Raw genomic sequence first — 21,189 nt, forward strand, 5'->3', positions numbered from 1 at the left:
GAGACCGTGTCCTCCCGCCCGTCTGGGTATGCCACATAGGCATACTGGGGGTTGGCATGTAAGAGGTTCACCCTCTCGACCAGGGGGTCCATTTTATGGGTCCTCACGTGCCTCCGCAGTAGGACGGGCCCAGGAGAAGTCAGCCATGTCGGTAGCGAGGTTCCCGATGTGGACTTCCTGGGGAAAACGAACATTTGCTCATGAGGGGTGGCATTAGTGGCAGTACAAAGCAGTGACCAGATGGAGTGGAGCGTCGCAGGGAGGGCCTCCTGCCAGCGAGAGGTCGGAAGGCCCTTAGATTTTAAGGCTAAGAGGGCGGCCTTCCAAACCGTCACGTTCTCTCTTTCCACCTGGCCGTTCCCCCGGGGGTTGTAGCTGGTGGTCCTGCTCATAGCAATACCTCTCGTGAGCAGGTACTGATGAAGTTCGTCGCTCATTAAAGATGAGCCCCGGTCGCTATGTATATAGCTAGGGAACCCGAACAAGGCGAAGAGGTCATTCAGACATTTGATGACCGTGGTACTGGTCATGTCTGGGCAAGGGATGGCAAAAGGGAAACGGGAGTACTCATCAACTATGTTGAGGAAGTACACGTTGCGGTCAGAGGAAGGGAGAGGCCCCTTAAAGTCAATGCTCAAGCGCTCGAAGGGGCGAGTGGCCTTGATCAGGCGTGCTCTGTCTGGCCTATAAAAATGCGGTTTGCATTCGGCACAGATTTGGCAGTTCCTGGTCATAGTCCTGACCTCCTCAATGGAGTAGGGCAGGTTGCGGGACTTAGTGAAGTGGCAGAATCTGGTGACCCCGGGGTGGCAGAGGTCATTGAGGAGGGTCCGCAGTCTATCAACTTGCGCGTTGGCGCATGTACCTCATGATAGAGCATCTGGGGGCTCATTGAGTTTCCCGGGCCGGTACAAGATATCGTAATTGTAGGTGGAGAGTTCAATTCTCCACCTCAAGATCTTGTCGTTCTTGATTTTGCCCCTCTGCTTATTATTGAACATAAAAGCAACTGAACGCTGGTCAGTGAGAAGGGTAAATCGTTTTCCGGCCAGGTAATGCCTCCAGTGTCGCACTGCTTCCACAATAGCCTGGGCCTCCTTTTCGACAGAGGAGTGTCGAATCTCGGGGCCCTGGAGGGTCCTTGAGAAAAAAGCCATGGGTCTCCCCGCCTGGTTAAGGGTTGCAGCTAGGGCGAAGTCGGATGCATTGCTCTCCACTTGGAAAGGGATGGACTCATCCACTGCATGCATTGTGGCCTTCGCAATATCACTCTTGATAAGAGTGAAGGCTGCACCCGCCTCTGATGTCAGGGGGAAGGAGGTGGACCTGATGAGGGGTCTGGCTTTGTCCGCATAGTTGGGCACCCACTGAGCATAGTAGGAGAAAAACCCCAGGCATCTCTTCAGTGCTTTTTGGCAGTGGGGCAGGGGGAGCTCCATAAGGGGGTGCATTCTGTCGGGGTCAGGCCCGATGACTCCGTTCTCCACTACGCAGCCGAGAATGGCAAGGCGCGTGGTGCGAAACATACATTTCTCCTTATTGTATGTTAGATTCAGCCGCTGGGCCGTACGGAGGAATTTCGCTAGATTAACGTCATGGTCCTGCTGGTCGTGGCCACAGATGGTGACGTTATCCAGATAGGGAAAAGTGGCCTGCAGCGTGTTCTGGTCAACCATCCGGTCCATCTCCCTTTGGAAGACCGAAACCCCGTTGGTGACGCCAAAGGGAACCCTAAGGAAGTGGTAGAGGCGGCCGTTTGCCTCGAAGGCAGTATACTGGCGGTCCTCATGGCGGATAGGGAGTTGGTGGTATGCTGACTTAAGGTCAATGGTGGAGAATACCCTGTATTGCGCAATCTGATTGACCATATCAGATATGCGGGGGAGGGGGTATGCATCCAGCTGAGTGTACCGGTTTATGGTTTGGCTGTAGTCAATGACCAGGCGGCGTTTATCGGCGGTCTTAACGACCACAACCTGGGCTCGCCAGGGGCTGGTGCTCCCTTCGATAATGCCCTCCTTCAGGAGCCGCTCCACCTCAGCGCTAATAAAAGCTCTGTCCCCGGCGCTGTACCGCCTGCTCTTGGTAGCGATGGGTTTACAGTCGCGGGTGAGGTTAGCGAACAAGGGAGGGGGGGGACTTTGAGTGTGGAAAGACTGCAAGTGGTGCGCGGTGGGCGATTTAAAAGCTGTTGGTTGCAGACTGTGAGTGGGGGGAGGGGTCCACCGTATGCCAATGTGACACTTTTGAGGTGGCACTGAAAATCCAACCCTAGCAGAACGGCAGCGCAAAGACGGGGCAGGACAAGAAGTTTAACATTTTTATATTCAGTGTCCCTAACCGAAAGGGTCACCACACAGTAGCCGCCGACGTCCGTTGAATGGGACTTGGACACCATAGAAATCTGATGGCACATTGGCAGGACCATGAGGGAGTGGCTACGCACCGTGTCGGGGTGAATAAAACTCTCCGTGCTTCCGCTGTCAAACAGGCAAGTAGTGGCGCGGCCGTTTACCGTGATGTCCATCATGGACCTGGACAGATGATGAGGGAGAGCTTGATCCAGCGTAACGGAGGCCAGTGTATGGCTGAGTGAGTCAATATGGTCGTCTGACGAGACGGTGGTCGAGTCCGGAGACAAATTGGCGGTTGAGTGCGGTGGGCAAAATGGCGGCGGCCATGATTCCGATCCCCACGCGGCCGGAGGTGCACGAAATGGCGGAGAAGGTGGCTGCCCCCACGGTTCACATGTGGCGCTGCTGGCATTCATGGGTTTCCCTCTGCAGGCGGTGGCGTAATGGCCTTTCTTCCCGCAGCCAGAGCAGGTAGCGGTCTTCGCCGGGCAACACGCTCTAGGGTGTTTTAACTGGCCACAGAAATAGCATTTTTGGGCCTGGTTACGGGACATCGTTGCAGTAATTGGTACCGGGGGCGGCGGTCCCAGTTGATTTCGGGACATCACTGCAGCAGTTGGTACTGGGGGCGGCGGTCCCATGTCCCAAGGTCGCGATGACCATGGCGCGGCCCCGTTACGTGAGTGTGCTTCGAGGTTTCGGTGGGCCACATCTAGTGAGAGCGTGTGGGCTACGGCTGTCTTCAGGTCGAGCTCCTTGCTTTCGAGCAGTCTCTGCCGGGAGTAGTCGGACTGGAGGCCCTTAACGAAGGCATCACAGATAAGTCCCTCCGCGTGCGCCGCAGCCCTTACCACCTTACAGTCGCAGTCCCTGCAGAGCATCTGTAACGCCCGTAAAAATGCCTCTACCGATTCCCCCGGTTGCTGCCTGCGGGATCCCAGGAGGTGTCTGGCGTAAATCGTATTCACTGGGCGCGTGTATTGCCCTTTTAGCAGGTCGAGAGCTGCCGTGTACATAGTAGCATCCCGGATGAGGGTATATACTTGAGGGCTCACCTGGGCGGTCAGAACTTTTAATTTGTTCTCCTCTGATATCACGGCGGAGGCTTCTAGGAAGGATTCAACGCAGCTCAGCCAGTGTTCGAAATTGGTAGCTGAACCCGCCGCTTGAGGGTTGAGGTCCAGGCATGCTGGTCTGAGGGCTCGCAGCAACGCCTGCTGCTGTTGCTGCTCCGATCCCGACATTTTAATTTTAGTTAATAAAATTGATACGCTTATCAATTATTCCATAAAAGGCGATGAATTAGGATAGTAATGAAAAGGTTTTTATTAACTAAAGAACAGAGCATGCCTCTCGTGGACGACTGGTTCCAAGAAGGAAGTGGGTTGCCGAGCAGCCACCTTTATACCAGGTCATGTAGGCGGAGCCATGGGTGGAGCCAGCTGAGGCATGCATTGGTACACAGTGAGTAGCAAGAGGTAACAATGTGCAATAACAATAACAGTAGTGAACAACAGTGAAAACAATAACAGTGGTTTACCGCACTGACATTTGTCGTAAACCTCCTTTCTCTGTTTTATTCTAACTTCGATATCCTTTGTCATCGGGAGCTCTAGCTTTGGATGCCCATCTTTCCTCCTTATGGGAATATGCTTGGTTTGTACCTGAACTATCTGAGCCTTGAAGGCCTGCCATTGGTCATTCACTGTTTTCCTGGACAATCTTTGTTTCCAGTCCACCTGTGCTCGATCCCTTCTCAAATCACTGAAATTGGCTCTCTTCCAGCTGGGTATTTTCACCACTGATTCTTCTTTGTCCCTTTCCATAACTACTTTAAACCCAATGATATTGTGATCACTGTTAACCAGATCCCTCCTGTCCCAGAACCGATGAGAGACCCTTTAAATGTTCTGACTGTGCAAAGAGGTTTCAGAGTTCATCCAACCTGCTGAGTCACCAGCGAGTTCACACAGATCTTCAAAAAAAGGAAGATGTTTTAGAAAGGCTGGCGGCACTAAAAGTTCACAGCCATCTCAGATTAGTGTCCCTTTAATTACAATCTCGCGGAACAAGAAGAATCGCTGTCCCTTTAACTACCACAAATCCCTGTGTGGAGGAGAGGGGGAGATACAGTCTGTCCCAGTAACTGTCGCAGAACAGAATTAGCGACCCTGTCCCATAAGGGCTTGACCCACCCCCACTCCCTGCTTTTCCTCGTGTCTCATCCTTAAAATTCTCAGCCTTGTTTCCAAATCCCTTTGTGGCCTCGCCCCTCCCTATCTCTGTAATCTCTTCCAGCCTCTACAAACCCCCCCCCCCGAGATATTTGCGCTTCTCTAATTCTGACCTCTTGAGCATCCCCGATTTTAATTGCTCCACCATTGGTGGCCGTGCCTTCAGCTGCCTGGGCCCTAAGCTCTGGAATTCCTTCCCTAAACCTCTCCATCTCTCTACCTCTCTCTCCTTCTTTAAGATGCTCTTTGACCAAGCTTTTGGTCATCTGCCCGAATATCTCCTTATGTGGCTCGGTGTCAAATTTTGTTTTATAACGATCCTGTGATGAGCCTTGGGATGTTTTATTACATTAAAGGTGCTTTATAAATACAAGTGGTTGCTGTTTCCTGAAACTAATAATAAATTCCCCAGAGGGAAAAAAACTTGTACTTTTACTCCCAAATATTAGAGTTTGTTCCACAGAAGCACGGGGTTTATCTGCTTTTATGGATGAAATTAAAAGGTCTCTATTAAAACCTGAGCCAGTGTGTTGTGAGCCAAAGAGCCTTGTGTCCAATGAGGGGAATAAAGGCCCACAGCCTCCCCTGGCCCCGGGCCCTGAACAAGGGACTGGAGAAACTCGCTGCCCTGCGGATCAGACAATCAGCCGGCGCTAGTCCCGCCCCTCGGGCTCCCCGATTGGTTGGAGGACCCGCCGCCGGCACACTCCTCCAGCCCCACCCCGCTTGCTCCCTATTGGTCGGAAGCTCACGTCAATCAGGCAGTGGGCCCGGGTCACGTGTCCCTCACCGACTTTACAAAGAAAGCCCCACGCGGTCGCCGGGCAGAGCTGCAGGTCGGCAGGAGCGGGTTCGGGAGATTAATAAACTGCGGGTAGGCCACGCCTCAGGGTTTATAAAGTTGGAGAAAGGTTTCAGGCCCGAATGAGATCCAGTGGCCGAATGTGTTCCGCCGGACGGCAGCGGTGAGGGTTTTTCTCAGTGACAGGCCCGGGTTACCTGCCGCCATCTTGGTGAAGGAAAGACAGACCGGTTCTACCTGCAGCAGGGCGCATGCGTGGCCATCTTTGTACAGGAACAGAGAGTGGGCAGGGCTTCAGTGTCCCAGTGACCAGGAGAGACAATCATTGACTCATTGATTTTAATCTCACTCTGCACACAGCAGGTGGAGAACTGAAGGTTTCAGAGTCCCAGTGACCAGGAGAGAAAATAATTATCACATTGATTTTATTCTCACTCTGCACACAGCAGGTGGAGAACTGAACCCAACCAGAGTAGAGGGAGGGGGAAAACCAGGAGTGGAGGAAAGAAATGTTGGAGATGGTGCAATGGGTTTGGATTTCAGCACAGGGAGAAGGGACAGTGTGTGGGACGGGGATTTACAGCTTTGGGGTTAAATGTGTTATTTTGGTCATATTTCTATATTTGCCATTTTCTGCTCACAGGGCAATCACAGTGCACTGACCAACACCTCAGCTTGTCAGAATAGGGCAAGTGGAACCGAGCCAGAGGCAGCTCTGGGACTTCATCTTCTGAGCATTGGGTTGGGAAAGAAGAATTCCATTGTTTATTGGGCCCTGGTGAGCACTGACCCCCTCCCACAATTTTAATATTTTGATGCATCTGTCTATTTATATACTAGGAATGTTTTAATTGCTTTCACAGCAAAATGCATTTATTATTAAACCTCCACAGAAGCAACTGTGGTAACAATTGAATAAAACTCAGAGTTGTCGGGAGCTGGAACGCTCGACCTGGAAAGGTCATGAGCTGATTCCATCAATTATTTTAAAAGGGAGTTGGGCCCTTCGTGCTGTACTTTTCAATGATTCTATAAAAGCTAACAGAACCAAACAAAGAAATGATCTTCCTTGGTTACTGATCATTTCGCTAAATTTCAACAGAGTTCTCTATACACCAACAACAACTTACCTTTATATAGAGCTTTTGAAACATCTCAAGGCACTTTACAGTAGGGTAATAAGACAATAATCGACACACATACTTTGTTTGTGGTCCAGTGCACTGACACAAAGTTCCTTCACAACTGTAACAATTTTATTGCAGTTGCTGTGAAGGCTGCGCTCACTCTGCTCGTACACCTGGTCTCCAAAGGAGGCAAAACAGGACGAATGCTGCCGAGCTCAGCTCTTTTTGATCAGAAAATATCAACTGTTTCGCCTCACCAGGAAATGCACAAAAGAGGCAGCAGTGCTCATTGGTTGCCCAGGGAAGTCCTATTTAGATTAAGCTCCTTCACCCAGAGGGTGCTGAGAATGTGGAACTTGCTGCCACAGGGAGTGGTTGAGGCGAAGAGCATGGATGTATTTAAGGGGAAGCTGGATAAACACATGGCAGAAAGGAATAGAAGGAGATGCTGATAGGGTGAGATGAAGAGAGATGGGAGGAGGCTCGTGTGGCGCATAAACACCACATGGACCAGTTGGGCCGATTGGCCTGTTTCTGTGCTGTACAATCTGTGTAATTCTATGTAATAAGAGAGGAGAGAATGTTCCATAGAAACTAGAATTATCTGTTCCGAATTTTAATCCTGAACTTACAGTGATGTCTTTTGTAAACTGCTTTTACAGGGAATATCATCGGCCTTTGAATGTGGAAGGAGAAATGTTTGCCTGTTCTGTCTGTGGGAAAAGATTTCAAAGATCGGTGTGACAGGAAAAGCACCGAGACACACACACCCGAGTGAGAGTGTTCCAGTGCACTGACTGTGGAAAGAGCTTTAACCAGTTACACAGTCTGAAAAAACATCGCACCGATTGTCCAACCTGGAGAGACACAAGGGCACCCACACCACGGAGAAACTGTGGGAATGTGGGGACTGTGGGAAGGGATTTAGCTCCCCGTCCCGCCTGGAAACTCATCGATGCAGTCACACCGGGGAGAGGCTGTTCACCTGCTCCAAGTGTGGGAAGGGATTCAGTCAGTCATCCCACCTTCTGACACACCAGCGACTTCACACTGAGGAGAGACCATTCAGTTGCTCTCACTGTGAGAGGAGGTTCAGGCAGTCATCTCACCTCATTGAGCACCAGTGCATTCACACTGGGGAGAGACCATTCACCTGCCCTGTGTGTGAGAAGGGATTCACTAATTCATCCACCCTGCTGATACACCAGCACATTCACACTGCAGAGGCCGTTCACCTGCCCCGTGTGTGAGAAGGGATTCACTAATTCCTCTGACCTTCTGAGATTCCAGCGCATTCACACTGGGGAGAGGCCATTCACCTGCTCCGTGTGTGGGAAGGGATTCAATCAGTCATCCAACCTGCTGACACACCAGCGAGCTCACACTGGGGTGAGGCCGTTCACCTGCTCCGTGTGTGGGAAGAGATTCACTCAGTCATCCAAACTGCTGACACACCAGCAAGTTCACACCGGGGAGAGGCCGTTCACCTGCTCAGTGTGAGAGAAGGGATTCAATCAGTCATCCAACCTGCTGTGACACCAGCAAGTTCACAAGTGACTGCAGAGGTTCAATTCTGCTGTTATTGCTGCTGTTAATCACATCCAGGACTGAACCATGTTCATTCTGACATTTGGGGTTTGTTTCTGCTGATGTTAATAACCCCTATAACTGGGCTGGATTTTAATATTCTGGATATATAGCTGATTGAATTGTCAGGGCTGCAGTGTCCTTTTAAGTACTGCTGTCTGATCTTTCCCCTTAATTTCTGATGAGTGTTCCTGAAATATTTTACAATAAAATTATGAACTTTTACTTCAATCGTATATTAATCTTTGCTATAAAATCTACAATTCATTGTCTGAAAGATTCCATTGATTATCATCTCCAATTAGAAAGTGCTGATTAATCCTCGCTGATAACTCTTACTCACTTGCACATTACACACAGTGGACCTCCATTATCCACCAGAAAGAAGGGGAATGGGAATTGGTGGAGAATCGAGAGTCCTCAAATGTTGCCCCTCCCATCTGGTACAGCAATCCCCTTGGCACGGGAATAGAGACAAGTCCAGTTATTGTGACGGGATGAGTTAAAGGTATTTACTCAGACAGGCGGAAGGTGGGAAGTGGTGTTCCACGGGGATTGGTGCTGGGACCACTGTTGTTCACCATTTACATGAATGATTTGGACTTGGGAATCAGAAGTACAATTTCAAAATTTGCTGAAGACACTAAATTGGGGGGTGTAGTTAATACTGAGGAAGACTGCGATAGCATCCTTGTAGAATTATTCAGTTGTGTTCAGTAAATAGCACCATTTTTTAATTTGCTTTGACTTATCACATCACTATATAGTTATGTGAAAAACAGAAATCATTAAAAGCTCCCAATTTCAGAATTGTTAGATTCAAACTCAACTTCTTCCAAGTACAATCTAACATTTCAAACATTGTAATGGATGTAGGCGAGATATTAGGACTGTTGTCTAACACAATCCAAACACAGTGACACACAGACAGATGGGCAGGTGTAGCTTCACAGCGAATCCTTTCAAGCCTCAGTAAAAAGTGGCAGACTGGCAATCCATTGTTCACTAATGGAGTTGTGATCTTTGTAAATTAAGAAATGGAAATGTGTCAAAGAGTTGATTAACAGAGTGGGGCATCATCTTCCTTTGATTTCTATTTCTGACACCAGGCAACAGAAAAAGGTCATTACAACACGACAGAAACAGACTCTTCAGGTGTGAGACATCAGACTTCAGAACAACACGTCTGCCAGCTCTGGCCACAAAGCTCAGTGCAGACAACCTTTCAGCAGCTGCAGCCCGGATTAAATAACTAATAGTTTAACATGTCTAGTAGAACTTTTGCATCAAAATAGAAGAAATGTATTTGTGACACACACACAATTAATAATTAAATCACAATGTGATTGTGAGGATCGATTATCGCCTCTTGATACCTTCCGTGTCCAGCGGTCGAGGAAGGTATCAAGTGAACCGGTGGACACCGCCTGCTCCCTCTCCAGGGCCACCCAGGCAGGGACAAGACCATGGGAGAGAGGCAGGCAGCCAGAGTGACCCCCCCATGGGCCCCACCCATCCTGGACCTACAAATTGCTGTTTTCGCCAGGCCCAAGGGCAGGTCGAGAAGATCCTCCCATTTACCCACCCAACTCCGCACTGGGCGGCCAAAGATTAGGAGCGTTGGGCTAAAGTGTAACCAAGAGTTGAGGAGCAGCCCCTTCAGGGAACTACACAGGGGCTGTAACCTCTCACACTGAATATATACACGGCCCATGGACTCCTCTAGGCCGCAAAAAACACATCTGGTCTTGGAGTCCGGAAAGGAGCTTAAAATCTGTTGCACACGACAGCTCCCTGCAACAGTCTCCACCCCAGATCCCCAATGGTGCTGGGAAGGACTCCCGCATAGAGAGCCCTCCATTGGGGACCCTTGCCTCCGTCAGACAGCAAGATGACCCGCCAGTCTGATTGACATTGGGCAGTAAACAAAATTAATCAATAAATGATACAGAAACCCAAGTCCCCGGGTCCTCAGCCCTGGTGTGAAGTACGCTGGCCACCAATTTTTCATTACGAACTCACACCTCAGGCCCCGCCCAGTCTGGTTTAATTACTAAATGTTTTCTAACTCGGGTTCAGGCCTGTCATTCTGAGGGAAACAAGGCCTCGTTTATTGGTGTGTCCCACACGAGCGGCTGTTAATGGCTTTAATAAACTGGCAGCAAGGTATTTTTTAAAGGTGGAAAGAGGTGAAAATGCAACTGGCGATGCCTCAAAACTCGTGGACAGAGAAATCCACTTCATCAGCGCCCCTGCCACAGGACTCAATATCCACCCCCTCCACCACTGGTGCACTGTGTCTGCAGTATGTACGGTCTACAAGATGACCACGGTCAGGCCGTGTGGAGTCAAGGGCCAGGCAACAGAATGGATGGAAAGAGCGCTACAAACTTCCCTTAACTCCAATCCTCTGATTTCTGTTTTGTAGCCATCTTTCCATCCATTCTGCTGCTGGGCCCTTCACTCCACACGGCCTGACCTGGGTCATCTTGTAGATCTTACGTACTGTTTATGGATAGCAAGCTGCACACAAAACAGAAAACAGAGAGTAGAGGTTGGGAGCAGCTACTCAGACTGGCAGAAGTTGGGAAGTGGTGTTCCACAGGGATCGGTGCTGGGATCACTGTTGTTCACCATTTACAGAAACGATTTGGACTCGGGAATCAGAAGAACAATTTCAAAATTTGTCGATCATACCAAATTGGGAGGTAGAGTTAATACTGAGGAAGACAAAATGCAAGAAGGTATTAATAAATTTCAGAATGGGCGTGTAATTGGCAAATGAATTTCACTGTAGATCAGTGTGAGGTGGTGTGTTAATGAATTTCACTATAGATCAGTGTGAGGTGGTGTGTTTTGGTGGGAAGAATAAGGAGACCACACACTATTTGGACAAGGGGGAGAAATTGGGTTGCTTTGTGCCTCCTGTGATATTCAGTGGGAGGTTAGCGGTGGCGGTAGACGGTAGCACCCCGCGGCACTGACGTCATCGCCACGTGCAGCACCCCGGCTGCAACCTTGGGTTGTGATCCCTGACCTATCACCGGACGATATGTCCAACAGGGCCAGGAGCTGTTCCTGCAGCCGTGGCGGCGCCACTTAAAGGGCAGGTGTCGGGCGGCAACTTTTTATTTTGGCCGACTGCCAGCATCTGCCCCCTTCCCCTTGCTTCTTTGGGGTGTCAGCCGCGATCGCTCAGCCCAGCGCTCCTCTTGATCCGACACCCCACTCCCCGCTGGTCCAGCAGGGCCCCGGTGTGTGCAGTGCTAGGCTCCACCCCGTTAGTCAGGGAGGTCTGCTATGACACAGTGCTGTGTGCCGACGGGCGTGGTGCTGTTACACGAAGTGCTGGGAAATTCACTGGTAGCGCCCCAAGAGGGAGGGGAGCGCTTCCAGTAGCACCCTGCCTCCTGCCTGGGGCGCTACCACAGAATTTAATGCGCAGGGGCGCTAACTTTTTTGGGGGGCTAAAATTGGCCCCGGTGACCTTTGTGACCCAAAGGGGGTGCCACCGAATTTCCCTCTAAGAGTCTAAATGGGCTGGAGGAGCAGAGAGATCCAGGGATACAGATACACAAATCACTAAAAGCAGCTACACAGGTTAATAAGGCCATTAAAAAAAAGCACTGGGGTACATTCCTAAAGGAGCCTTCTGTTCCGTGCCTAGGAGCTCTGAACCATGGCAGAGAGCGGCTGGGACACGTTTCTCACACACCTTGAGATTAACCCGCACGGCAACTTTGCTGTCAGTGAAGAGAGACGAGAAAGACCAAAGTGCCGTTTGCCCCTCTCAGTGTGGCCCTGAAGGACTGTGTCCAGGCTGGAGTTTTGTTCCCGCCGTACGATCCTCCCCCAGATTGTCCTTTCTGAGCTCCAGCCAGGTGATGTTAAACACTCAGGTGGGAAAGACAAAAATCTACAACAATGTGTTTAAAACAAAGTTGATTTATTTGACATATATCCAGAATATTAATAACTCTGGGAACTGGGCTGGAGTTTAACATCAGCAGAAACAATCCCCAGCTGTCAGAATGAACATGGTTCAATCCTGGATGTGATTAACAGCAGCAACAGAATCCACCCCCTGCAGTCACTTGTGAACTCGCTGGTGTGTCAGCAGGTGGGATGACTGAGTGAATCCCTTCCCACACTCAGCAGGTGAACGGCCTCTCCCCAGTGTGAGTGCGCTGGTGTATAGTTAGCTCAGATGACCACCTGAACCCAGTCCCACAGTGAGAGCACCTGAACGGTCTCTCGTCAGTGTGAACACGTTGATGGCGTATCAGCGCCCCGGAAGCTTTATAGCACTTCCCACAGTCTGGGCATTTAAAAGGTCTCTCATCAGTGTGAACTCGCTGGTGTGTCAGCAGGTGGGATGAATTAGTGAATCCCTTCCCACACTCAGAGCAGGTGAACGGCCTCTCCCCAGTGTGAGTGCGCTGGTGTATAGTGAGCTCAGATGATCGCCTGAACCCAATCCCGCAGCGAGAGCACCTGAACGGTCTCTCATCAGTGTGAACATGTTGATGGCGTATCAGTACCCCGGAACTTTTAAAGCACTTCCCACAGTCTGGGCATTTGAAAGGTCTCTCATCAGTGTGAACTCGCTGGTGTGTCAGCAGGTGGGTTGAATTAGTGAATCCCTTCCCACACTCAGGGCAGGTGAACGGCCTCTCCCCAGTGTGAACTTGCTGGTGTGTCAGCAGGTGGGATGAGCGAGTGAATCCCTTCCCACACTCAGGGCAGGTGAACGGCCTCTCCCCGGTGTGAACACGCTGGTGTGTCAGCAGGGTGGATAACTGAGTGAATCCCTTCCCACACTCAGAGCAGGTGAACGGCCTCTCCCCAGTGTGAACTCGCTGGTGATTCAGCAGGTGGGATGACTGAGTGAATCCCTTCCCACACATGGAGCACCTGAACGGTCTCTCCCCAGTGTGAGTGCGCTGGTGTGCAGTGAGCTCAGATGACTGCCTAAACCCAGTCCCACAGTGAGAGCACCTGAACGGTCTCTCGTCAGTGTGAACACGTTGATGGCGTTTCAGTTCCCCGGAGCATTTAAAGCACTTCCCACAGTCCAGGCAGTTAAAAGGTCTCTCATCACTGTGAACTCGCTGGTGTCTCAGCAGGTGGGATAACTGAGTGAATCCCTTCCCACACATGGAGCAGGTGAACGGCCTCTCCCCGGTGTGAGTGCGAAGGTGTATAGTGAGCTCAGATGACTGCCTGAACCCAGTCCCGCAGTGAGAGCACCTGAACGGTCTCTCGTCAGTGTGAACACGTTGATGACGTATCAGTTCCCTGGAAGTTTTAAAGCACTTCCCACAGTCCAGGCAGTTAAAAGGTCTCTCATCAGAGTGAACGCGCTGGTGTCTCAGCAGGTGGGATAACTGAGTGAATCCCTTCCCACACTCAGAGCAGGTGAACGGCCTCTCTCCAGTGTGAACACGCTGGTGTGTCAGCAGGTGGGATGACTGAGTGAATCCCTTCCCACACTCAGAGCAGGTGAATGGCCTCTCTCCAGTGTGAACATGCTGGTGTGTCAGCAGGTTGGATGAATTAGTGAATCCCTTCCCACACTCAGAGCAGTTGAACGCCCTCTGCCCAGTGTGAATGCGCTTGTGTCTCGATAGGCCAGAGGGATGCCTGAAGCCTCGGCCACACACAGAACACGTGTACGGTTTCTCCCCGCTGTGAACGGTGCTTTTTGCTTCCATGTTCAGAGGCCGGTGAGATTCAGATCCGATGAGTCGAGTGACTGTCAGATCTTGAAGTGATGTTTGGTTTGAGCTTACCGTCTGTAAATCCTCCCCTTCCAGTGCCCTGTAAAATTAATTTAAAACAGGGAGCGTGACAGACAACCCACAAGAAAACAAAGGCAGGTTGTGAAATTGAGCTCAATGAATCTGGTCATTTGTGGGGCCTGCCCTAGAAAAAAAAGTGACCATGAAAGCTGCCGGATTGTCATAAAAACCCAACTGGTTCACTGATGTCCTTCAGGGAAGGGAATCCACCACCTGGTCTGGGCCTACACAAGACTCTGGCCTCTATGGGAGGAGAGAGAGAGAGAGGTGGGAGGGGGAGGGGGAGGGGCCGAAGGAAAGGAAATTTATACATCTGCAACTCGACCAGAACTTTGATAGAACCTCCAAAACCCGCAACCTCCACCACCTAGAAGGACAAGGGCAGCTGTTGTATGGGAGCACCATCACATCCAAGTTCCCCTCCAAGTCACACATCATCCTGACTCAGATATATTCATCGTTGCTGGGTCAAAATCCTGGAACTCCTTACCTAACAACACTGTGGGCATACCTTCACCACACGGACTGCAGTAGTTCAAGGCGGCGACTCACCACCCCCTTCTCAACAGGCAACTGGGGATTGGCAATATTTGCTGCTCTTGCGAGCGACACCCACATCCCAAGAATGAATTATAACAAATCTGTAGATGTAAACTGGATTAAAAGCCTGTACAGAAATACTTGTTCCTAAAACAATACTCTTTTACATTGTATTAGGAGAGCGAGGAGGGGCCATGAAATAACACTGGCGAGCAAAATAAAGGAAAATCCTAAGGTGTTTTATAAGTATATTAAGGGCAAGAGGATACCTAGGGAAAGAGTAGGGCCCATTAGGGACCAAAGTGGCAATCTGTGTGTGGAGCCAGAAGATGTAGGTGGGGTTTTAAATGAATTTTTTGCATCTGCGTTCACTATGGAGAAGGACGATGTAGACATAGAAAACGGGCAGGTGGACTGTGATATACTTGAACATATTAGCATCGAGAGGGAGGAGGTACTAGCGGTTTTAGCAGGCTTAAAAGTGGATAAATCCCCAGGCCCGGATGAGATGTATCCCAGGCTGCTGTGTGAGGCAAAGGAGGAGATTGCATGGGCTCTGACACAAATTTTCAGAACCTCTCTGGCCACAGAGGATGTGCCAGAGGACTGGAGAACAGCTAACGTAGTACCATTATTCAAGAAGGGTAGTAGGGATAAACCTGGGAATTACAGGCCAGTGAGCCCAACATCAGTGGTAGGGAAATTATTGGAAAAAATTCTGAGGGACAGAATTAGTCTCCACTTGGAGAGACAAGGATTAATCAGGGATAGTCAACATGGCTTTGTCAAGGGAAGATCATGTCTGACCAATTTGATTGAATTTTTTCGAGGGGGCGACTAGGTGTGTGGATGAGGGTAGTGCAGTGGATGTGGTATACATGGATTTCAGTAAGGCTTTCGATAAAGTCCCGCATAGGAGACTGGCCAAGAAGGTAAGAGCCCATGGGATCCAGGGTGCCTTGGCACATTGGATCCAAAACTGGCTTAGTGGCAGAGGGTGATGGTGGAAGGTTGTTTTTGTGACTGGAAGCCTGTGTCCAGTAGGGTACCGCAGGGATCGGTACTGGGTCCCTTGCTGTTTGCGGTCTACATTAATGATTTGGATGTGAATGTAAAAGGTATGATCAGTAAGCTCGCAGATGACACGAAAATTGGTGGGGTGGTAAATAGCGAGATGGGTAGCTTCAGTCTGCAGGACGATATAGATGGGTTGGTCAGATGGACAGAACAGTGGCAAATGGAAATTAACCCTGAAAAGTGTGAGGTGATGCATTTTGGAGGGGCTAACAAGGCAAGGGAATACACAATGAATGGTAGGACCCTAGGAAAGACAGAGGATCAGAGGGACCTTGGTGTGCATGTACATAGATCCCTGAAGGCAGAACAGGTGGATAAGGTGGTTAAAAAGGCATATGGGATACTTGCCTTCATTAGCCGAGGCATAGAATATAAGAGCAGGGAGGTTATGATGGAGCTGTACAAAACGCTGGTTAGGCCACAGCTGGAATACGGTGTACAGTTCTGGTCGCCACACTATAGGAAGGATGTGATTGCTTTGGAGAGGGTGCATAGGAGATTCACCAGGATGTTACCTGGGCTGGAGCGCTTCAGCTATGAAGAAAGACTGGACAGGCTGGGCTTGTTTTCCTTGGAGCAGAGAAGGCTGAGGGGGGACCTGATTGAGGTGTACAAAATTATGAGGGGCATAGATAGGGTAGATCGAAAGGAACCTTTTCGCTTAGTAGAGGGGTCGATAACAAGGGGGCATAGATTCAAGGTAAGGGGCAGGAGGTTTAGAGGAGATTTGAGGAAGAACTTTTCCACCCAGAGGGTGGTTGGAATCTGGAACTCACTGCCTGAAAGGGTAGTAGAGGCAGGAACCCTCAACATTCAAGAAGCATTTGGATAAGCACTTGAAATGCCATAGCATACAAGGCTACAGACCAAATGCTGGACAATGGGATTAGATTAGACAGGGCTTGATGGCTGGTGCGGATGCGATGGGCAGAAGGGCCTCTTTCTGTGCTGTATAACTCTATGACTCTATGTACAGACAGCGTCTGTTTAACAACATAATCCCCCCATGGAATCCACCTCCATTGACAGTCTCACATTGCAAATTGTTGGGTCCTCCTGGGCTCAGAAGTACTGGCGGTTAAACCCAGCAGCTTCTCCATCTCCACTCCAGCTCAAACTAAAGCACAGAACCATACAAACATAGAAGATAGGAGCAGGAGTAGGCCATTCGGCCCCTCTAGCCTGCTCCGCCATTCAACGCAATCATGGCTGCTCATCATAATTCAGTACCCGGTCCCTGCTTTCTCCCCATACCCCTTGATCCCTTTACCTTAAGAAATATATCCAACTCCTTCTTGAATATATTTAACGTATTGGCCTCTACTGCCTTCTGTGGTAGAGAATTCCACAGGTTCACCACTCTCTGGGTGAAGAAATTCCTCCTCATTTCTGTCCAAAATGGCTTACCCCGTATCCTTAGACTGTGACCCCTGGTTCTGGACTCCCTGACCACCGGGAACATCCTTCCTGCATCTAGTCTGTCCAGTCCCGTCAGAATTTTATAAGTTGCAATGAGATCCCCTCTCATTCTTCTAAACTCCAGTGAGTTCAAGCCCAATTGTCCCAATCTCTCCTCATATGTCATTCCTGCCATCCCAGGTATCAGCCTGGTGAATCTTCGTTGAACTCCTTCCACGGCAAGAACATCCTTCCTCAGATAAGGTGACCAAAACTGCACACAATACTCAAGATGTGGTCTCACCAAGGCCCTGTACAACTGCAGCAAGACATCCTTGTTCCTGTACTCAAACCCTCTCGCTACGAAGGCCAACATACCATTTGCCTACTTAACTGCCTGCTGCACCTGCATGCTTACCTTCAGCGACTGGTGCACAAGGACACCCAGGTCTCGTTGCACCTCCCCTTCTCCCAATCTATTGCCATTCAGATAATAATCCGCCTTCCTGTTTTTGCCACCAAAGTGGATAACCTCGCATTTATCCACATTATACTGCATCTGCTATGCTTCTGCCTAATCACCCAACCTGTCCAAATCATACTGGAGTTTTTCAGCATCCTCCTCACACACACCCACCCTGCTTTGTGTCGTCTGCAAACTTGGAGATGTTACATCTAGTTCCCTCGTCTAGATCATTTATATATATTGTGAATAGCTGGGGTCCTAGGACCGATCCCTGTGGTACCCCACTAGTCACTGCCTGCCACTCGGAAAAAAGAGCCATTTATTCCAACTCTTTTCCTGTCTGCCACCCAGTTCTCTATCCAAGTCAGTACCTTGCCCCCAATCCCATGTGCCTTAACTTTACACGCTAATCTCTTATACGGTACCTAATCGAAAGCCTTCTGAAAGTCCAAATACACCATATCCACTGGTCCTCCTTTATCTATTCTACCAGTTACATCCTCAAAAAATTCCAGTAGATTAGTCAAGCATGATTTACCTTTTGTAAATCCATGTTGACTTTGTCCGATCCTGTCACTGTTTTCCAAGTGCTCTGCTTTACATCTTTTATAATGGACTCTAGCATTTTCCCCACTACCGATATAATTCCCCGTTTTCTCTCTACCACCTTTTCTGAATAGTGGGGTAATATTAGCTACCCTCCAACCCATGGGAACTGTTCCAGAGTCTATCGAATTTTGGAAGATGGCCAGCAATGCATCTACTATTTCTAGGGCTACTTCCTTAAGTACCCTAGGATGTCGATTATCAGGCCCTGGGGATTTATCGGCCTTCAATCCCGTCAATTTCCCTAACACCATTTCCCGACAAATACTGATTTCTTTCAGTTCCTCCCTCTCATTAGACCCTATGTTCCCCGACATCTCTGGGAGGTTATTTGTGTCCTCCTTTGTGAAGACAGAACCAAAGTATGTATTTAATTGGCCTGCCATTTCTTTGTTCCCCATTATAAATTCCCCTGATTCTGACTGCAAGGGACCTGTGCTTGACTTCACCAATCTTTTTCTCTTCACATATCTAGTTAGTTTTTATGTTCCCTGAAAGCTTACTCTCATACTCTATTTTCCCCCTCTTACTTAATCCCTTTGTCCTCCTTTGCTGAATCCTAAACTACTCCCAATCCTCAGGTTTACTGCTTTTTCTGCCCAATTTATATGTCCTCTCCTTCGATCTTATACTATCCCTAATTTCCCTTGTTAGCCACGGTTGAGTCACCTTTTTTGTTTTATTTTTATGCCAAACAGGGATGAACAAATTCTGTAGTTCATCCATGCGATCTTTGAATGTTTGCAATTGCCTATCCACCGTCAACCCTTTGAGTAACATTCCCCAATCAATCCTACCTAACTCGCGCCTCATACCATCGTAGTTTCCTTTATTTAAATTCAGGACCCTAGTCTCTGAGTCAACTACTTCACTCTCCATCTTAATGAAGAATTCTATCATGTTATGATCGCTCTGACCCAAGTGGCCTCACACAAGATTGCTAATTAATCCTTTCTCATTACATAATACCCAGTCTAAGATGGCCTGATCTCTAGTTGGTTCCTCGACATATTGGTCCAGGAAACCATCCAGGAATTCCTCCTCCACAGTATATGGTTACTAATTTGGTTAGCCCAATCTATATGTAGATTAAAGTCACCCATGATAACTGCTGTGCCCTTATTGCACACGTCTCTAATTTCCCGTTTAATGCCATCCCCAACCTCCGCATTACTGTTTGGCGGTCTGTAGAACACTCTGTGGTGATTATTCTTGTTTTATAAGAAGCATTGTAATTGGTTGCCTGTTTTCCTGCCTTGAGATATATGCTGTAAACTTATTGGTTAGTTGATTCCATGTGACCTGTGGTGGCCATCTTAAATTCAGTTCTCTACAGTTTGGTTGAGACTGGGTGCTCAACATGTACTTGCTGGTTTTTTAAGGTTAATAAAGCCTAGCTTTTGAAAGGCAATCTACTCTTTATTTCAATTTATTAACCTTTTGCTATAATGGAACGATATCTTCGACCGAAACGATTTAATGCTGACCCTCATTCTGCAGGAGTGGATGATCAATGGAAACATTGGTATCGTACATTTAAAAACTTTTTGGGTGTGTTGGATCAGCAATCTCTAAATAAGTTGGATATACTAATCAACTACATTGCTCCGGATGTGTATAAGTATATTTTGGAGTGTGAAACTTATGAATTGGCTATTGCCACGTTGGAAATTTTTTTTGTTAAACCCAAAAATGAGGTATTTGCACGTCACCTTTTATCTGCCCGTAGGCAGCAGGCGGGAGAACCCTTGGATGCTTATTTACAAGCACTCCGGCGCCTTGGTGCTAACTGTAATTATAAGGCCGTGTCTGCAGAAGAACATAAGGAAGAGTTGGTACGAGATGCATTTATTAATGGATTACTGTCTAGATCAATTCGTCAGCGGTTATTAGAAAATAAGACCTTGGATCTTAAGAGTGCTTTTGAGCAAGCCTCTACATTGGATTTGGCTCAGAGAAGTTCGGATTCTTATGCTCTTTTTGATCGGCCTGCGACCGTGGTTTCAGCAGTTCTGGATGAAAGGAAGTTACGTGGATTTAATAGGAGTGGTTTACCAGATTCCGAAACAGTTTCTACTTCGGCAGCCGTTGCCTCTAGGATTCAGAAGTGTTATTTTTGCGGGAACGCCCGGCACCCCCGTCTGAAGTGCCCTGCCTGGGAGGCTTTGTGTAGTAAATGCGGCAAGGGAGGTCATTACGCACGTGTTTGCAAATTGGTTGCCTCCTCTGCGACCATTCAGCCTTTAGATAGGGCGTTTATTGCATCAGTTTCTGCCGCCTTTTCCCATGGCCTAAACAAAGCTATAGTTATGGCCCAAGTTAATGGGTTAGAAGTGAAGGCCCTTATAGATACGGGCAGTACTGAGAGTTTTATAAGTCTTCAGTTTGTGAGGGAGAAGCGTTTGAAAATTTCGCCTGCTTCCTATCAGGTGTGTATGGCTCAGACGACTCTCACCTCACAAGTAGCTGGTTGTTGCCTTGTGAAATTAATTCTCCTAGGTAATACGTATACTGATATACGCCTATCCATTCTGCCTAATCTCTGTGCGGACATTTTGATTGGTCATGATGTGCTTCAATTACATGAGTCCCTCAGTCTTTCTTTCGGAGGAACCAAGCCACCTTTGTCTATTTGTGGATCAACTTCTTTATTCATTTCTCCATTATCACTTTTTTCCAATTTGATGCCGGACTGTAAGCCAATTGCTACCAAGTCAAGAAGGTATAGCAGTCAGGATAAAGAATTTATTAATTCTGAAGTTCAACGTCTTTTATCGGAAGGAATCATTGAACCTAGTTTTTCGCCCTGGCGGGCACAGGTAGTTGTCACCACTAATGAGAGACATAAGAAGTGAATGGTGATAGACTATTCTCAAACTATTAACAGGTATACTCAATTAGATGCGTACCCCCTGCCTAAGATTGATGAGCTTATCAATAAAGTATCTCAATATAAGGGTTTTAGCACTATTGACCTAAAGAGTGCTTATCATCAGATTCCTATCGTTAAGAGGGACAAACCATATACGGCCTTTGAAGCTGGCGGAAAGCTGTACCAGTTTTGCCAAGTACCATTCGGTGTTACTAACGGTGTCGCCTGTTTTCAATGGGCAATGGATGCTTTTATAAGTGATAACTCTCTCTCTGACACCTTCTCATATTTAGATGACATCACGGCGTGTGGCAAATCAAGGGTG

At 48.5% G+C, this 21,189-nt stretch overlaps 2 protein-coding genes and 1 pseudogene across 2 annotated transcripts in view; 1 reads left to right on the top strand and 2 right to left on the bottom strand.

Moving 5' to 3' along the window:
• The window catches only part of LOC147091915 (uncharacterized), a 290,506-nt gene that overhangs the window by 123,911 nt on the left and 145,406 nt on the right, over positions 1 to 21,189 (bottom strand). The window lies entirely within an intron of this gene.
• Positions 7,333 to 21,189, top strand: part of LOC147091917 (uncharacterized) — a 73,451-nt pseudogene continuing 59,594 nt past the window's right edge.
• The window catches only part of LOC147091918 (uncharacterized), a 52,502-nt gene continuing 43,346 nt past the window's right edge, over positions 12,034 to 21,189 (bottom strand). Inside the window, exon 7 of the mRNA XM_085976463.1 lies at positions 12,034 to 13,923. Coding sequence (XP_085832589.1) covers positions 12,256 to 13,923 — 1,668 coding nt within the window. The 3' untranslated portion in view covers positions 12,034 to 12,255. The remainder of the gene's footprint in view (positions 13,924 to 21,189) is intronic.

The sequence above is a fragment of the Somniosus microcephalus genome, unplaced genomic scaffold (genome assembly GCF_052327205.1).
Source record: "Somniosus microcephalus isolate GS21.2 unplaced genomic scaffold, FLI_Smic_1.0 unresolved_chr3, whole genome shotgun sequence".
NCBI classification, from domain to species: Eukaryota; Metazoa; Chordata; class Chondrichthyes; order Squaliformes; family Somniosidae; genus Somniosus; species Somniosus microcephalus.